This window comes from Rhinatrema bivittatum, chromosome 1 (assembly GCF_901001135.1).
Source record: "Rhinatrema bivittatum chromosome 1, aRhiBiv1.1, whole genome shotgun sequence".
Lineage (NCBI taxonomy): Eukaryota > Metazoa > Chordata > Amphibia > Gymnophiona > Rhinatrematidae > Rhinatrema > Rhinatrema bivittatum.
In genome coordinates, this window is record NC_042615.1 from 604,675,874 (window position 1) to 604,695,333 (window position 19,460).

Consider the following 19,460-nt stretch of genomic DNA (forward strand, 5'->3'; position numbering starts at 1 on the left):
ATTGGAGGACCTTCAGCATCTTGTGTCTGGAGTCTTCCTTGTTGAGGAGCTGGAACGGTACAGACTCCGTCATGGCCCGCACAAACCCGGCAAATGTCAAGTCCTCTGGCGGAGGTCGACACCTCTCCTCCGGGTGAGACGGCTCAGACCCTCATTCCTTGGATTCCTCCGAAGAGTACAGGGATGCCTCATCCTCCCAGGGGTCATAAGGGGCATCCTCCTCACTCAGGCCACCCCGGGACACCAGTGGAAAAGCCCTAGCTACGCTCTTTGGACGAGATCCCGAAGGCAGTGAGAGTCCCATGGGCATTGGTGGCACCAGAGGCACCGAGGGAAGAGGGGGTACAGAGGGGAGTGGAGTCAAGGAACCTGACAGGGTCCCAGGCAAAGCCAGCTTTGGGGTCTTCGAAGGAAGCAGAACCATTGGTCCCAACAGCACTCCCTCATCTGAGGAATCGGCCACCGGAATAGCCTCTGATGGAGGCAGCTTCGGTGCCCCCTGGGGCATCGAGGGTACCTGGGGTTCCAGCAAAAGCTGCGTCAGCAGCACACCAAGGAGCAAGTCCAAGCGCTCCAACAACGGTGCTAGCACCACCAGCACCAATGGATCAGGCTCCGGCAGCGGTGGCGGGCTCAACGGGGCCTGTGGCTCGATGCCTTGTAGGGCTTGGCTGACCACCAACCGTATTCTGTGCTCCAACTCCTTCTCAAAACCTGTCAAAAATAAGACAGCTTGAGGAGAAGGAGGCGAGACCAGGTCCCTTTCGGAGCCCTGAGGGGGACCAGTGCCCATCATCAGAACGGTGGGGCCACCTCGGACCCTCGGCCGTGATAGAGGGTGATGCCTCCTCGGCCCGGGGCCACTTCAGGGGCATTTTGGACGATGCCAGTGCCTTCGCAAGCTTGGACTCATGCAAGGACGCGACTGATGACAGTGCTTCCTTGATTTCCCCGATGCTTGACCCTTTCTTTCCCCGGAGCAGAGGGAAACAGCGACGATCCGGACCTGGATCGAGAGGAAATAGAAAAAGGCTGGTCCTCAGAGCCTAATTCAACCTGGGAACCTGGCAATGGAGAAGATAACACGAGACCGGTAGCCACTGGTTCCTCCTTTCCCCGAGGTGTTGAGACCCTGGACGTGGAGGTCAAGGGCTCAGACTTCCAGGGGCCAAACAAATTCTCCCTTTTATTGGAGGTGCACATTGTGACCCTTGAGTGTCATCTGGGTGTAGAATGTACACCCCCAAACATCATGCGATGCCCCCAGGTACAAAATACAGACCTTGTACAGGGGCACTGGGGGCATCGGCAGAAGCCTGAATATGCGATATGAAAAATTAACCGGCAAGTGGTCGATGGCCGGCGGCTACTGGAGGATTGCAGCATCGGAAATCGACTGCTAAGAACGTATAACTTATCGCGATGAATGAGAAAAAATACTCGACTGTGGCAGTTTTCCAAACCAAAAACAGCACGAGTTCCACATCCGTGAAGCGAGAGCTCCACGGAAAAAACCAAGACTAAAGGGGGACCCCGTGTGGACATGTGAATAGTAGGTTGGGCATGCTCAGTGTGCCTAATCAAAGTTCTAGAAACTTTCATAAAAGCGTTCCATGCCGGGCTCCATCTGATGGTGTCACCCATGTACAAGAACTACCATTTTGCTTCTCCTAGAGGAAAAGCAGGATGGTAGTCCTCACACATGGGTGATTCCCAAGCTATAGGCTGTCTGAGCAGGATAAAGTGGGAAACCGCACAGTGCCGAAAGCACCACTTCTCTCCCTTTTGCTGACCCACAAAGGGGTCTAGGCAAGAAAAGAGTTGGGTTCTACAAAGAGAAAACAATAGAAAAGACAGACACAAAACCCCAGTGTGTAGCAGAGGCGCCTAAGGCAGGGGAATAATGAGAATGCCAGCAAGATACATACTCTACATCATGGAAAACATTTCAAGCATAGTTTCAGATCAGTAAACCCTGACAACATCAGTAGGTCTAGAACCTCCTGCATAAAGAAAAAAAATCTAGAGATGTAAACAAGAGAAGAACTCTTTTACGGAGGCCACAGTTTCCTTCAGTGTTACAAAACAACCGAAAAACCAACTGGGGTTGAGAGCTCCCCAGAAATAAATGTGGTCCACTGGCATCTGAAGGACAGAATGCATCTGCAGAAATGTGCCCCATGTTTGGTTGCTAGGCACAATGGGCAGAAAATTCCAAGCAATACTTGACAGACGTGTCAGACCACTGGGGCACTGGCACAGGCAACCGTTACTGGGCATGGCACCGAAGATGCAGCAGCAATCCACTTGCCCAGCCTCCTGCTCACCCTCTCTCTCTCTCAGGAAGACTGCACTGCCATGACATGCAAGCAGGAGGAGAGACTATGTCTTTCAGGGCTCCTGCTTGGGGAGACTAATTCCTTTTAATGTGGGAAGGATGAGCTCCCCCCCCCCCCCCCCCCCCAAGGAACGGTGTGGTCCTCGATCTCTTCGCTGTCCAAACCTCCATCGATGCAGATTGATCAGTGAAATGACATGGAACTTCTGCCTGTGTAGAACTTAGGCAAATCCCCAGGATAAGCGGCCTACACGGATCACCCACAAACTGCATTCTGTCAGTACTGCCAGCACCTGACAAAGGTATAAAAACAGACAGAGCAAGGAGAGGACGTAGATACTAACCTGCAGGTGCAGTATTTATTTAATAAGGAATAGTATTAAGACTATGCCAGGCTGCATGGCGACTAAGTCCCATCATATGGCTGGCAGACAGTGGAAAGAAGAGGAAAAAAGAAAATAAAACTACCGTAAGGTAAAGTAAAGCAAAACAGTTGCAGCTCTAGAAAGAATCAATTGCAAAAACTGTGAGGAGAGAACAAAGCTGAATACACAGGGGTCCAGCAACCTCAAGGTGCTGTGGAAAAAAATAGAGAGACTAAGGGACTCTGCCTAGGGCTCAGGGTGATAACTACAACTTCACCTGCTCAGTAGGGCATGTTTGAAAGTTCTAGAATCTCTGCGATCAAAGTTCCAGACTGGGCTCCATCTGATGATGTCACCCATGTGGGAGGACTCCCATCCTGCTTGTCCCCGGATAATCTTAAGAGGCGGCTCAAGTAAATGTCCACTAGGGCTTTAGCAGTATTTAACACGCGTTTGCAGGCAGATTTTAAAACATGCTCACATGAGAGGAAAAAACAGTTTTTTTCAATTTAGTTGATAATGATGTCTTTGAGACCCTTCAGGTTTTTCTTCATGCAAGGCCCCCAATTGACCCCAAACCCTCACACTGTGCTGAAAGCCCTAAAACCTGAGATAGCCAGACATGCTCCTCATCAGGACCAGCAATAAAGTTAGGCAGATAACATGCCAACGCATGCCATGGTCAGCTTTTAAAAAACAAATTTGTAGTTACGCGTTTATCTTCGCCCTGCCCATGCCACATCCCTTTTCTGCCTCCTTATTCTTACTGTGCACATGGGTATGTACGCTCGTACTTCGTGGCTCCTTAAAATTTGTATTGCTCGGGCGACGCCCACAATCGCACATATGTGGCCATTTTTTTTTAATGCGAGCAATGCTTTTATAATCAACCTCATACTGTTCAGAGGTGCATGCTGGCACAATATAAATAAGGTTGCAATGTCATTCACTCTGTTTCATACAACATATGTATCATAAAACTATATTTGCTTAATCAGTTTTTAATTCCTGAGAATTTCCTATCACTGCATTATATGTTATAGTGCAATGGTATTCTAGCAGAGTGGTTTTGGCTTGCAGGCTTAAGTGTGTGTTTATCACAAATTGTTTCATCAAATAGCTAAACTAATGTGGGATACTCTCCCAGTAGAGTGCATCCAGCTGAAGAAAAATATGCCTTGGCCATCATAAAACAAACTTTCTGAAGATGTTCCAGCCCTCTGCATGCACTTACATATCTAACTTATTTTTGAAGCAAAGATCAGCAATTCTAGAATATTAGTGCTACAAATAGACAGGTCCATATTCAGACACAGTCCGGATAGCAAAATTAGCCAGATAAACTTATCTGGTTAACTTTGGAGGTATATTAAAAGGTGGAGCTGCACTACTGAATACAGCTGGGTATGAAAGTTAATTGGCTAACTTTAACCAGCGAACTCTGGGACAGGTCTACAGGTGACCAGAGTTAGCCGGCTATGTTATCCGGCTAACTCTGTATATTGGAATTAGCTGGTTAACTTAGTTGGCTAACTCAATTCCTCCCAATTATGCCCCCGGAATGCCCCTAACTTAGCCGGCTAGAATTCAGCTGGATGTGTGTCCAAATATTAATTTAGCTGGTTAACTTCTGAGTTAGCCGGCTAAATTCTTCTGAATATGGACCTCAAAATAGACTGAATTGTTTGCATCTCACAAAAAAAAAAAGGATATTTGCTTCTGCCATCCAATACACTATTTCTGCAAAGTAAATCATACAGAGGCAGCAAACAAGAAAAATGATCATTTTTACTCCTTAAGGATTTGACTGTTTTTATAAATGTCTGACAAATAAAGGTCATATGAATCCCAAGAATAACCTAAAGGTTAGTTTAGCTTGATTCTCCCATCCATATAGCTAGAAATTCTAAGTGCCGCCACCTTTCACATTGTTAAGCAGTAGTAGTGAATTCCTCAAGCCTGTACAAAGAAGAAATCACAGCACACTGCATGCCTAACTACAGACTGCAGCCACTATTACTTTGTTGTACTACTGTGTTCATTAGAAAAGACCATGGGACTCGGACGCAAGGCTGTGCCAAGCCAGGGTTGCACAACTTATTCCATGCAGAATTCTTCGTAAACAAAATGTTCTTCGGGCTTCAATCCAGTGGCTGAATTTGCCTCCAAACTCAAAAGCTTCACTGTAGAAATATGACCAATTACACTCATCTAACAAATTACTTTACAAGTTCAACTATTTGTGTGAATAAAAATTACCCAAGGTCCTAATTCAGATTCAGCTGCTACGTGCTTTTTATGATTTTGAGACATATGGTAGTAATTGTAGTTTATTGTTCAACTAACACGAGCGTTTATGCCCTGAGTCAGATGTCTGTATGTGATTTGGAAACTTTTCTGATTCACATGCCTATAGAATGAACTGATATGAGAAATATTTGTTTTGCTGGCCCCCAGTTCTAGAAAGCAGGGTTCTGAATGACTGGATCGTCTGTGAAAGCCACACATTCTTTTTTTCTGCCTGTCATTGGGCTTTGTACCCTAAACTAATATCCAAAGCACACAGGATTCAGGCAAGAAGCACACTAATGCCTGTGCCCTCTTCATCCTGACTAATAAGACAGCAGGAAGGATGCAGCGCAGCACAGTGTACAGAAAGCATAATATTGCAAAAGAAGTCAGAGAAAGGAACTCTGGTGGTATAGTACACGATGGTAAAATCCCCGATACCTGCCACACAAACTGCTATGTTCTACAGCGCACTGAAAGAATAACTGCTGTTTACAGAGGCTGCACTCAGGAACTGCTGAACTGGGGAAGGCAAAATGTAATCAAATTAAAATTCTTTCCCAATTATCAAGTGTAGGTGGGGAAGCCAGGAAGACTTGTAGACTAGAGGAGCTCAGGAGTCTGGCTTGCCTCTAAGAACCAGACAGGAGTTGAGCCAATTAGCACAGAAAAAGGAAACACACAGGGCTAACCACAAATAAAATATTTCCTTTTTGCGTCCTTGAGTATATTTATCCTCTTTCTGTTTATTCCTTCTTTTTTTTGATCTCTTCCATATTAGCTCTGTCTCCTGATTACTTCTCTTTTCCTGCTTTTCTCATCTTCCTGTTTTTCTTTTATCTGTTTAGTGTCTCCTTTGAGTCTCTTTTCTTATTCCTCCATCTCTATGTGTATATTGCTATCACTATCCTGGGCACCTCTCTCCATTGTCTCAATCTTGTTAAGCCAGATTACCTCTCATCCTCTGTCCAAAGTGTTTCCTTTCGCCCCAAACGAGGTTATTCTATACATCCCAAGCTGCTGAATCACTAAGATTTTTTAAATTTTTGCCTGTCTCCCTAATACATCACCCACTTTGATTTCCAATTCCATCTTACCCCTGTTCCTTTTTCATTGTTCTTCATTATCCACCCCTCCATGACCAAGTTTTTCTCCTCTTTTACCTTCTCTTTGAATCTCCTCTAACCATCTCCCACTGTCCCATCTCTCATTCTCTCCTACTATATCTACTGCCATCTCTCAAGACCTCCTCTATCCCTCAATTTTCCTTTGTTTTTCTCTCTACCCCCAACATCCCTCCATCTCCCTTTTGCTTTCCTCTCCATCACACCTTCCTTCTCTTTCCTACTCCTTATCTTCCTTCAGCCCTCCCTCCCTGTGCTCTTCTTCACCCTCCATATCCCCTTCCTAACCTTTCTTGTATTGGTTCAGGATAATACAACAGCAGAAGCAACAGTGCAGCTTGTCCCCATGACTGTTCCTCTTCCATCCATGCCTGCTTCTGCTTTAAATAGGAAATGCATACGCTAGAGAGGAGAGACAGCCATGGGGACAGGGAGCACTGCATTCTCTCAGCATACCTGCAGCTTGTAGATATTGCCGCCGGACTGCCTTGGGGAATGGAAAAGGAGAGAGTGCAGACAGCACAGAACACTGGAAAGTCCAGGTCCGCACAAAAAGGTTGAGATCCACAATGGTTTGGACAGCACTGCTTGTGGAATGGTTCCCAAATTCTTGGGCATGACATAAGAATCCTTGCTATCTTCTATTTAGTGAAAATGAGAGCACCGCATCCTCGGGCCACTTATCTAAGAGATTTACTGAACGCACTGGCAGACCTTCTCCATGTAGGTTTCTATCCTCTCGAATGGCCTCGGACTACATGTATAGCGGGAAAAATCTTCTAACGCTGGGGTCAACCAAACCATACGGTGCACAGATTCTACTCCCTACACATGTTTCCAATGCGTTCCCATAGACGCCTTTTTTCCATCAAGGGCCTCTTAAATGTGTCTCTTCTGCTGCTTCTCATAGCCAGCACTCTTCCAATGCTGAACCGGGACGGGGTTCACTGTTCCTCAGACCCACGTCCTGGCCAAGACCAGTATGCTTTCCCATACTTCTCAATCTATCACACCAGTAACCAATTTGCCTTCTCACAAGTCAGTCTCAAATCGTAGACTCACTGATGTTCTCAGGTACTGGTAGCATCACAAAACCTTCCACACATAAATCCTACCATTCAAAATGGCATGATTTACCACATGACGCATACAAAAGGGTATTACCCTTTTTTCTTTTTCTACACCACTCTTTTCTGTTTTGCATATGCTAAGATTGTACTAAAATGTCCAGAAATGTCACAGTGTAGTTAAATGTGTAGGCATTACTAAAGTACATTTAATATAACATGGGAAGAATTCTTCCCATTCCATTTCTAAACCACAGAATGCACTCTTAGAATCTAGAAGGCAGAGATTCCTCTACCAAGAGCACTAGTATAAAGTACTTGTCTCAAAATATCAACTAGCCTATTTCTTGGATCGTTTCTTTCTTTTCATCTTACCGATGAGTAAAAGGAGATTTTTTTAAATTTTTTGTACGGACAAAAAGTTGAAGCAATATTTGCCAAGGATTTTGTCCATTCGCTGTCTCTAGAGCAAACTCAAGATAAATTGTGATATTTATTTCCTATATGTTTTCGTTTTGCATAAAAGCTAGACGACTTTCATTGAAAGCAATTTTCAAAGCTGGCAAATCATCTGGGCTGAAAGCTGCCCTCCGCCAGTTGGGCTTCCATTGTGTGTGCATTTTTAGCTGGGTTAGAAAGATGTGTCCCCCGTAGGAAAAGTAGCATGCAAAAGTTTAATTGTCAAACGTATCTGTGCTACTTTACCCTGATAAGGGCAAGTGCCAAACCCATGTGGCATGATTTACTCTAGCTAATTTAAAAAAAAAAAAATACCTGAATCATTTCTCTTTCAAAATTAGCTACAAAGCATATGCTGTAAAAGCATGTACATACTTTGCAACCAGGCAATCTACTGAACATTGCCCTTTTCATGGCTGGTCCTGTCCCGCTGATGACAATCTCTTCCTGCAATTTCCTTCTTCAGCTACAGAGTAGCCTCTCTTACTTTACATGTTTTTGGCAGGTATTGGCATATCTCCTGACTCAGCAGCGTTCACATTTTCTTATATGTGAGATTAGCTCTGAAGGAGCAGCATTCAAAAGCATTAAACACTTCGGTCATGTCAGGTATGAAAGAAAAAAACTTAAAAAAACCACAATAGAGCAGCCAATATGACAGTTTCTTCTATCGGCAGGCTTTATATCCTTTACTTTCATCACCTTATTTCCCCTTGTTCCATGTAAACCGATATGATATGATCTGTATCATGAATGTCGGTATAGAAAAGCACTAAATAAATAAATAAATAAATGAATGAATGAAACCTCTGGCGGTGAGATACAACAAAATTAGTTTGAAGAAAAGTTAGGACATTTCAGAAGTTAAATTTCAGGGTCTCAAGAGTTCTGTCATTCAATGTTTCAGTATGGATGCTTTACTTCCTGATAAGATTCAACTCTTATCTAAGCAGTTGGTCTTTAAGCCTAGATATATGCCACTCTGTGGACTCCCACAAATCTGATAATATGGAAATGCTAGTGGAAGATTTAAAGTTGCACAATTTTGCTCACACACAGACAGTAATTTACAAGGTACAATGCCCTTTAATACCAGGATAAAGTTCCCATGTTATTTTATTTTTGAAATTTTGTATTTATAAGTTTAAAATAAATACAAACAATATTGCTTATCAGAAACATAAGAAGGCAGAACAAAAAATATACATATAAAGAAACCCTTAATTTAATAGAACAATAAAGGATACCAACCCAATCGAGACCACAGATTGATGGGGAGATGAGAGGAAAACGAGCACATAAGAGAAAGAGATCAGAAATAAAAAAAAAAAAAAAAAAAAAAAAAAAATGGAGCAGCCAGCACATTTCAAAGCCTGACCACTGACAACACTTCCATCACTTCCGATACTTCTTTGAATTTAAAAAGACCCACAAATGTTGAGGAATGTAGAAAACATACTTGAAATTACTAAAAACAATTAAACATAGGTAATGCAAATAGAAATGGGCACCTAAGCCCCAAACTTCTTATCCTTAATGCCAAGAAAAGTTTCCTTCTCTCCTGTGTAGATTTAGTCACATCAGGGTAAATTCAAATGCACTGATCAAAAAAAAGCAATTGAATCTTCTTAAAGTATAAGCGCAAAATAGCACTAATATCCTGCTCAAAAACAAACTGCACGATAGCTCTATCATGTATTTCAAAATTCGATTGGTCTAATAAAAGAAAACCATTCAAAGCACCTGTAGAAGTTGTCATCACTTCGATCCCTCCCCCATCAAATTCTCCAGTTTTCTTATGTAAAAGTAAAACAGAACTGCTTACCTGAAACAGGTGTTCTCAGAGGACAGAAGGAAGTCAGTCCTCACACAAAGGAGACCTCATCCGATGGAATCTGGCACAGAAAACTTATGTCAAAGTTTCTAGAACTTTGACTGAGCCGCTCTGAGCATGCTCCAGCATAATTATACCACACAGTCACATGGGGTTCCCTCAGTCTTATTACACAGAATTAGAAAATAAAAGATTAAAACCCATGAAGTGGAGACCCAACTTCACAGGAAGTCGAGCAGGTCTCATGAGGACTGACATCCTCCTGTCCTCGGAGAACACCTGTTACAGGTAAGCAACTCTGCTTTCTCCGAGTACAAGCAGGATTAATCTCTAGCTACAGGCGGCCCCCACAACAAAAAAAAGGGACAAACAGGTGCCAACAGGCACAACAACAACATTTGATTGATTACAGGAGGGGGGGCAGCCTGAACAGAAATAATAGGTCCTAGGTGGGAAAAGAGTTGGGTTCTAAACCTTAAACAAGTTCCAAAGAACAGAGTGGCCAAACCTGCTTTCGCATCAGCCGTTCCTGTCTAAACAGTAATGAGATCTGAATGATTTGATGGAACTCCACATTACAGCTGTGCAGACCTCCTCAATGGGGACTGCTCACAAGTGGGCAGGTTGCGACATCCCAACCTTCAGGCTATTTTGCTCACAGCTTTGATGTTAAAAAATTGATTTTACAACCCCGAAATCTCTCGGAAGATGTGTCTCAGGTTTTCATAGCTTTCAGAAAGTCTTCCACCAGATGGCCTGAAATGGAGGATGTTTTCCATGTAGTGTGAGCAAAAGGTCCTACACCCTTTGTCTTGCTCACCACAAAAACTGCTTGACTACCTTCTACACCTCTCCGAAGCTACACTCAGAACCAACTCTCTGCTTCCATGAGCGCATATATTAATTGTGGCCTTATCTATGAACACATTTCTTCATTGTCCCACCTCTTCTGTTCATCAGGTCTTTACAGAATAGAATAAAATTATCTAGGTTGTTGTGCAATCAAGGAAGCAGCCCAACTCATTTCAGTGCCACTAAATATATTGTGCTCTTCATTTATTTATTTAAATGCTTTATATTCTGCTGATCCACAAACCTTTGCGGATACTTAAGTACCTGCATGTAATCCACTTTGAAGTACTTAAAAAGTAGAATATAAATTAAACAAATAAACATACATAACAGTAAATCACAAAAATAGCTTAATAACAAAACAAAGAAAATATATATAATGTGAAACAAGACATTGTAGGAGAAAATATATATGATTAAATAAAAAAACTAAATACAATTCAAAATTAAACATGCAAAGTTATATGCTGCTGTTACGTCCTAACCTCCCGCCGCTAACCTCCCTAACCTCCCGCCGCTGCCGTCCGGAGAGCTGGCACGGCCTCCTCCGTGGCATGGGGGGGCACCTCCTGCACTGCTCTCCTCTCGGCAGCCCGCAACATGGTAGCACGGTGGAAGCGCCGCTGCTGTTTCTCTCGCGGCAGATTCGCTGCCGCCGGCCTGCCTCCTTTTGGGTCTCTCAGGTGCGCATGCCTCTCTACGCGATTTAAAGGGCCCGCGGCACACTGAGGCTGCCAGCCTGTCCGAATGACATAATCACCAGGACCTATTTAAGGCAAGCTCTGACAGCCAGAGCTTTGCTTTGCAACAGGTTCCCTTGCTCCCTTTTGCCTCCAGGCAATTCTTCAAACTCCTGAGTTCTTTACTTTTGGATTGCTTCCTTGGACTTCAACCTCTGCTTCGCCCTACCACGCCATTGACTCTCTCTGAACCTCGACCTCTGCTTCGCCTGAGCATGCCACTGACTCTCTCCGAACCTCGACCTCTGCTTTGCCTGACCACGCCATTGACTCTCTCCAAACCTCGACCCCTGCTTCGCCTGACTACACTATTGCCTATCTCCAGACCCAGACCTAGACCTCTGCTTCGCTTGACAACGCTATTGACTATCTCCATGGTCAGACCTCAGCCTTGCTTGCCACTGTTGTCAGATTGCCGCCAGCCCTGACTCAAGCCTGTTCTTTGACGCCTCTTCAGCTTACCTCCTGGACATGGTTTATTCAGGCTTCGGCCTGCTCTTACTCGAGCGCCCCCTGTCTACCTCCATTCCATTGGTGCTCAAGTTTCCAGGACACTACCTTGTCCAGAGTAAGACTATACTATTTCTCGCCTGCTGTTTATGGGCTGAACCGACTCTCATCTCGAGGCCCACCTAAGTCCTGCCAGCCCCGGTACTCAAAGGCTCAACCCGCGGGGAACGAGGGCTGGTATAGATGAAGCTCCAGCAGCCTCTATCAACCCACTCCGCCTGCCGACGGTGAGGACCCGTAGGTCCCTACCTATGGGTTGCATCAACCCTGCTTCGGCCCAAGGGTCCACCTCTGAATCAACAGCTACGTAATGTGTCAACAAAGTCCACAGAACCTATACTGGAGTGATGTAGGGCATGATAGGAGCTATGTTTTTAGGAATATTTTAGAAATTCTATGTAGAGAATGATAGTTTTAAGTTAAACTTTATGTTAATTTTACAATTTACGATGTTTTACTGATTTTATCTGTTGTAAACCGTTTCGATAGATTTCTGAGCGACGGTATATAAAAAATGTTAAATAAATAAATTAATTAATTAATAAATATACCAAGGATTCTAGTCATGCATTAGCTAGGAAATGCCAGAGTGAAAAGATGGGTCTTAAGCATCCTTCTAAATTAAAGTTAGTCGTTTTCCACCCTGATATTCTTGGGTAGAGCATTCCAAAGTAAAGGGCCAACTATTCTAAAGATCCGCTCTCTGGACTCCACCAGGCGAGAATGCTTAAGTCCTGTAACCTCTAGCAACTGCTTTGATGATGAACGAAGGAACCAAGTTGTCTGGTATCTCGATAGCGGGGCCTTAAAAATCAAAGTGAAAATGTTAAACTTCACCCACTATATGAAAGGCAACCAATGCAAATCAGCTAATACCAGTGAAATATGGTCATGTAAAGAAGGAATCGAAATCAGCCAAGCAGCTAAATTCTAACAATTGTCTCCAGGTCCCCAATTGTTATGTTATACTTTTAGCATTTTCCACCAAGTATTTTAGCTTATTTTGGGCTTTATGTATACTTCTTACTGTAACCTCTCTTCTACCATGGTTTGTTGCTTATAGTCATACATAATTTTCATAGTTCCCTCCTGCTACTCAGAAGCACTCCAGTCAATGGGCTCCAGCAGCCCACACTAGCCATTCCATTAATCTTATCCAGTACTCCCTCCTGCCTTGGGCTTCAGATAATCCCCTCACAACCTGGGAAGGAACTCTGGCAGATCCATACATATTCAAATATTTGTATGGAAAGTCTCAATAAGCGTAAATCATCTATGAGCATGAGAGAGAAAAATGCAGCCTGCAACTTTTATGTTCTTACCATTACAAGCTGAGATAGCATTTGCCTCCACAATACTCCCATTTCTAGCCAACCCAGGACTGAAAGGCCAAAGGTTGGTCTTCAACCAGCTATATGGATGCTAAGAGTGCTAGTCTAGGATTTTCGTGATGACCTTGCTAGGTATTTTTATTCTGAGATGAGATTCCACAGAAAGCAGAGTTGCTTACCTGTTACAAGTGTTCTCCCAGGACAGCAGGATGTTAGTCCTCACATGTGGGTGACATCATCAGATGGAGCCCTGTCACAGAATACTTTTGTCAAAGTTTCTAGAACTTTGACTGGCACACTGAGCATGCCCAGCATGCCACTAACCCTGTGGCCACCAGACCCCCCCCCCCCCCTTCAGTCTCGTTTGTAGCAAGAAGTACTAGCAAAAAATAAAATAAGAAAACATTATCGAATCCAACTCTGCGGGGTGGCAGGTGGGTTTCATGAGGACTAACATCTTGCTGTCCTGGGAGAACACCAGTTATAGGTAAGCAACTCTGCTGTTTCCCAGGACAAGCAGGATGATAGTCCTCACATGTGGGTAAATAGCAAGCTACAGGCTAAGACATACGAATCAGGCCAACCAGCACACAACATGTGCAACAGGCACAACTAGGGTGCTGTTGGCAAGGATGAGGAAGCCTGAAATTCACAGCAGGTCGAGATAGGATGAGTTGGGTTTCTACACTGGGAATAAATTCCTTAGGACAGACTAGCAAAAAACAGAGTCTTGTCATCCAGCCTTGTCTAGACAGTAGTGAGTTCCATGTCACAGCCCCGCCGGTCTTTTTTGGAATTCGGAAATACCTGGAGTAGAATCCTCTCCCCTGCTGGGTCAAGGGAACCAGTTCTATGGCCCTGGCATACAGAATGGTTGAGAATTCTGACTCGAGAAGTGTTGTGTGATCGTCCCGGCTCCACGCTAGACTGGGTGGGGAGTCTGGGGATACAGCTGAAAAATGTAGATGGTAGCTGTGGGTTATGATGGAGAGTACCCACTGGTCCGTGGTAACTGGGTGCTAATTTGTTACAAAGTGGCAAAGGCAGCCTCCTACTGGCATCAAGGGGAGATGGCTGATGCTCTCTGGAAAGAAGTCAAAATCCAGCCGCAGGACCAGCTTGTGGAACTGGCTGCGCTCTAGGTGTCCTCGCTTGGCATGCATGTCCTCTCTGAGGGGCCTGAGGTGGTCGAGCACGGGATGCGGTCCATAAAATTGTTTCCTGGAGTCCCTGTGTATAGCCCTGCGGGTTACGGAGGGTGAATCTGAGGAGACAGTTGAAAGATGACGCAGGGTGTCATGATGGCCCTTTAATTGGGCCACTGCATCTTGGATCTTATCCCCAAATAGGTTTTCTCCTGTACAGGGGAGAACTGCAAATTTGTACTGCATCTCCGGGTGTAAGTCTGAGGCCTTGAGCCAGGCCCAGCGCCTAGCACTAATGCCCGCAGCTGAGACTCTGGATGCTGCCTCAAAAGAGTCGTAAGCAACTCTGACCTCGTGTTTACCTGCTTCCAATCCTTTTTGTAGGATGGAGGTCAAGATCTCTTGCTGTTGCTATGGTAAGGCGTCTGCAAATTCCTGAACTTGTTTCAAGAGATTTCTGTTATATTGGGTCATGTATAACTGATATGCTGCTATTCGCGCTATCAACGTGGACCCTTGAAAGACTCTACGCCCTAATGCATCCAATGCCTTTTTATCCTTTCCAGGAAGAGCAGAGGAGTGTGGACAGGATCTTTTAGCCTTCTTTTGGGCTGATTCCACCACTACAGAATGGTGGAGCAGCTGGCTCTTTTGAAAGCCTGGGGCTTGTTGAACTAGGTACGAAGCATCTGTCTTTCTGCTGACTGGAGGTACAGTACCTGGATGATCCCACAAGCGGTGCAAGAGGTCAAGAAGTACATCATGTACTGGTATCATCATTACCTCTTTTGGAGCATCTACAAATTGTAAGACCTCCAAGTATCTTGTGGTAGGCATCTTCCTCCATCATCAATGAAAATGGGATAGTTTCAGACATCTCCTTGACAAAGCTGGCAAAGGAGAGGTCTTCAGGAGGAGATAGACGCCTTTCTTCCGGGGGAGAAGGCTCTGAAAGCAATTCCTCGGATGAAGAATGGTCCAAGGATGCATCCTCCCATGGATCATTGGGAGTTTCTTCCTCACCTGCTGGTAATTCTGAGGGAGAAAGGATACCAGAGCCTGTGAGGGGCCTAAGCACAAAACGCAAACATTATGCAGGTCCGTTATAGACATGGTCCTCGGACACTCGGGGCATTTCCTAAACCCGGTCGCCATGCCGAAAAAAATGGCGGACACATGGTCGGTGACCGTTGGCCACCGAGAGGTAAGTCGCCAGGAACCAACCGCAAAGTACGGGAAAAACACTTACCGAGCGTCGGGGGGAACAGAGCTCAATGGGGGACCCCGGTGAGCGATTTTTTAAGAAGTTAAACTTCAAATATTTCCATGAGGAAAGCTGTGAGAAATTTCTCAGAGAGCTCCTAAACTGCGAGGAAACTGCTGCGCGGAAAAAAAGAGACTGAAGGGGGACCCCTGGTTGCCACAGGGTTAGTAGCATGCTGGGCATGCTCAGTGTGCCAGTCAAAGTTCTAGAAACTTTGACAAAAGTATTCCGTGACAGGGCTCCATCTGATGATGTCACCCACATGTGAGGACTACCATCCTGCTTGTCCTGGGAGAAATCTTTTCATGTGGAGTGCCTCAGCTTCATACCATTTCAGTCCTAAATAGCTGGTAGCAAGTTTGGAATAAGTTTTAAAAGGGCTGGGAATCCAAAGAGAAAGGAGGAGGCTGCCAACAGTGAAGAGAAGCATTCTGGTTTAAAAAGAACAAGCAAGAAGAAATATTCTTTCCAAGCATATCTTCATGTTTATTGTCATAAAGGCAGATCTGCAGCATCTTGGTGCCGAGTTTCATAACGGTTTCTGGTCTATTCTTTCATGAGAGATTTGGGGGAGAGGGAGGCATTTCTGTCTTTCACCTGTTTGCTCTTGTGAAACAAACATTTTCACATTTCAAAATGTTTTTGAAAGGGGAAGGTGATAATGATCTCTATTTTATAATTGAAGAAATTTTGTGAAAATAAAGTCTCACCAATTTTAAGTCTTAATTAGTAATGTTTTAGCAGATGCAGCAAGCAGAACATCAATTTTAGGATTTTTGGCATTCTGCCATTACGGTCAGCTTTTCAAGCTCATTCCTATCCCTGAAAATGTGCACATTTTAGTTGTCGGTGACAGCAGCATCACAGTTTTGTCTTAAAGCTGGAAACTTTGCAATTCATCACTTGAATACAATACTATAGTCATGACTAAAAGTCAGACCCAAACTATAGTTAAAATAATTACTGGTACAAGATGCTGTTTTAAGTGCAGAAGAGCTTAGTAGGCACTTAATAATATATCATTCAGTAAATGAAAGTCTCCACAGTGCAAGAGACAGAGAAAAGGTTTGAAAATTATGTTAATGAATAGTCTTGTCTGAGGACAAAGCCTGGTTCGCTTGGCCCCAAGGCAATAAAACTTTGACCATTTCAGCTATAATTGCAACCGATTTTAAACTGCTTTAGTGCTAAAAGCAAAAACCCTGACAGCACTGCAGAAACATTTAGAGAACTGGCAGCATGGAAAATATGATGTCAACTACCACTTTTGCAAAAGTACGGGCACTTTGACTCTTGTGAATAATTCATCAAAAACTTCACAGCACAAAATGAATGTGAATATACACGTTTAGCTTGGCAGCAGCAAGAAATAAAATAAGCCCCAAGACATTGCCAGAGATAGCAAAACCACAGAAAAAAAAACCTTAGCTTAAAATATCTCAGATACTCCAGATGTCTTTTACTCATTGCCAAATCGAATCTTCAGGTAATTTCCTTGATATGAGATTGTAATAAAACATGTCTTTTTAGTTTCTGTAAATGGAAGCAAATGAATAATCTGCAAGTTAACAATGAAAAAAAAAAACTAAACAATGCATGACATTACCTTGATGGCATGAATTTCTTCTAGTAGCCTCTGTGCTCGCCTTTGATTCTTTAACACTGCATCTTCTGTTCCTCTGCAGACAAAATTAAAATTCTTTTAAATGGATAACACAACACTTATTTTAGTAACATAAAAATAAATAACCAGGAACTTATTTCTGTATTTATTGTTTTTAACTGCAGCCATGCCAATTTAGGAATGTACTAGAACAATTCACTCTCGGCCCCAGGCATTCACAGATCAACAAATGGAAAATATGCCCATTAGTATATTTTGCATATACAGTTTACCTACAAATCTACAGCTCACCACTCAGAAGCGCCCAAAAAAATCTTACACTGAGCTCAGGGAGAACTAAGGTTGTGGATCATATGTGTCTGCTGTATCCTGCTCCTCTATAAGAAATTAATCATATGCCTGAGGTGCAAAAACAACCTCTAGAGGTATCAAAGAGAGATTAAATTAAAATGAGGGAGTCCTTTGTAGTAAGGACTTTCCAAGAGACATTAGAGGTGCCCCCCAAAAAATAATAATTCTGATAGAGTAATCCATAATGAAGGGTGTAGTGTTTGGACATAACCACGAGGAAAGACATTTGTCTTCCAGATGCTTCAGCACATGCACAAAAAAATCCAGAAGTTGGGTAAGGAAATACAAAAGGCAGATAAACTGGACATCAGAGTAGAATTACGTACAAAGGAACAGGCAAAGGAGAAATTATTACTTACCTGATAATTTCCTTTTCTTTAGTAAAGACAGGTGGATCTAGACCCAGTGGGTTATGCACCTCTACCAACAGATGGAGATGGAGCAAAGCTGATGTCACGGTTTATACACCCCTGCACTGACATCAGCCTGCCAGTATTCTCTGCAAAAGCCAACTGAGGACAAACTAACAAAAACTTGATTATTAACAAACAACCACTCCAGTACTCAGCCAACAGGAAACCAGTGAGCTCAGACAAGGAGTTCAATAATACTACTCTAGGGACTGGATTGACACTTACCAGTGCTCCCTGGAACATGCAGTCACACTGGAGGACTCTAGCACAAACATTTGGCAGCCAAGGGCGGTATGGTGGATCTACCTGTCTGTACTAAACTAAAGGAAATTATCAGGTAGCTAGTCATTTTTCCTTTCTTAGTGTTCAGACAGGTGGATCCAGAACCAGTGGGATGCACCACAGCTACTTCCAAACAGGGTAGAAGACTGCCCGCGGTCCAGTCAAAACCACACGTGTGAAGGCTGCGACCTCCAAGGCCTGCCCATCCAGACGATAATGCCTGGAAAAGTTATGTAAGAAAGACCATGTTGCAGCTCGGCAAATCTCAATGGGAGACAACAATCTAATCTTTGCCCATGACACTGCCTGAGCCCTATGGAATGAGCCCTAACCTGACTAGGCAACAGCTGCTCAGCATCCACATACACGGCCGTGACTACCTCACTAATCCAGCAGGCTTATTGTAGCCCGCGACACTGGTTTGTCCTGTTTTCTCCCACCATGGAGTATAAACAGCAGTCCCATCTTCCTGAGAGATGTTCACTTCAACATGAAGCAAGGCAAGGTATTCCTGCCAGAAGTTAAGGGAGAGGTGTGATTGTTGACAAAATCAGTGTGCCCAACTGTGTGGTTTAATCTACAGGTGCTCGGATTGAAGGCAGCCACCCTAGAGATGGTTCCGTGGGCAAGGGCACATATGTGTCCTCTTCAGCACACCCTGCTGGCTCATTATAGTCCTCGGTCTCAAAACTATTTCAATTCGGCTTCACCTTCCGGTGGAAATCGGAGCCTCCAGGGTAGGGGGGGCCCACTGTCAGGAGTTGGCAGCGCTAGGGCACTGGAGTACTGAAGAGTCTCTCTGGAGCATCAATCGCCTGGAAGCCTGAGTCGTCTGGTCGGTGTGCTTGCAATTTGTGGCAGACTGCAGGGTCGAGTGGTCTGGATAATGTCGGACAATGCGACGACAGTGGCTTACATCAATCGCCAGGGAGGAACCAAGAGCCAGCAAGTGTCGCAGGAAATAGCCCAACTCAAGGAATAGGCAGAAGTGCATTTTCAAGAGATCCCAGCCTCCCACATTGCAGAAAAAGACAAATGTAAGAGCCAACTTTCTCAGCAGACAGTCTGGACCCAGGAGAATGGGAATTGTCGAATGAGGCGTTTCAGCTCATAGTGGACCACTGGGGTCCCTTGTATCTAGACCTTCTGGCAACATCTCACACTGTGAAGGTTTCTTGCAAGAGTGAGCCACCAGGGAGCAGCACAAAGCTATCTGCAAATTCATTGCCATCGCTTTCTTAAGGATGGCCTCAATTCTTCTATCCTGAGCATCCTTCAATGCCACTCCCCACTTCCACAGGAATAGTTGTGAGCTTGGTGATACTACATACAAGTGCATCCACTTTCAGAAAACACAACTGCTCCCTCGCAGTCGGATCCAAGGGGTACAGGTCTTCCAAGTTCTGGCCCCCTTTAAAATTAGCTTCCAGGGTGCCCCATTCAAGATCAATCAGTTCTTGAACAGCCTCCAT

The 19,460-nt window shown here is 44.2% G+C and overlaps 1 protein-coding gene across 1 annotated transcript in view; it reads right to left on the reverse strand.

The window, feature by feature from the left end:
- SRFBP1 (serum response factor binding protein 1) overlaps nt 1–19,460 on the reverse strand; it is a 173,077-nt gene that overhangs the window by 96,376 nt on the left and 57,241 nt on the right. Inside the window, exon 3 of the mRNA XM_029620087.1 lies at nt 16,925–16,997. Coding sequence (XP_029475947.1) covers nt 16,925–16,997 — 73 coding nt within the window. The remainder of the gene's footprint in view (nt 1–16,924; nt 16,998–19,460) is intronic.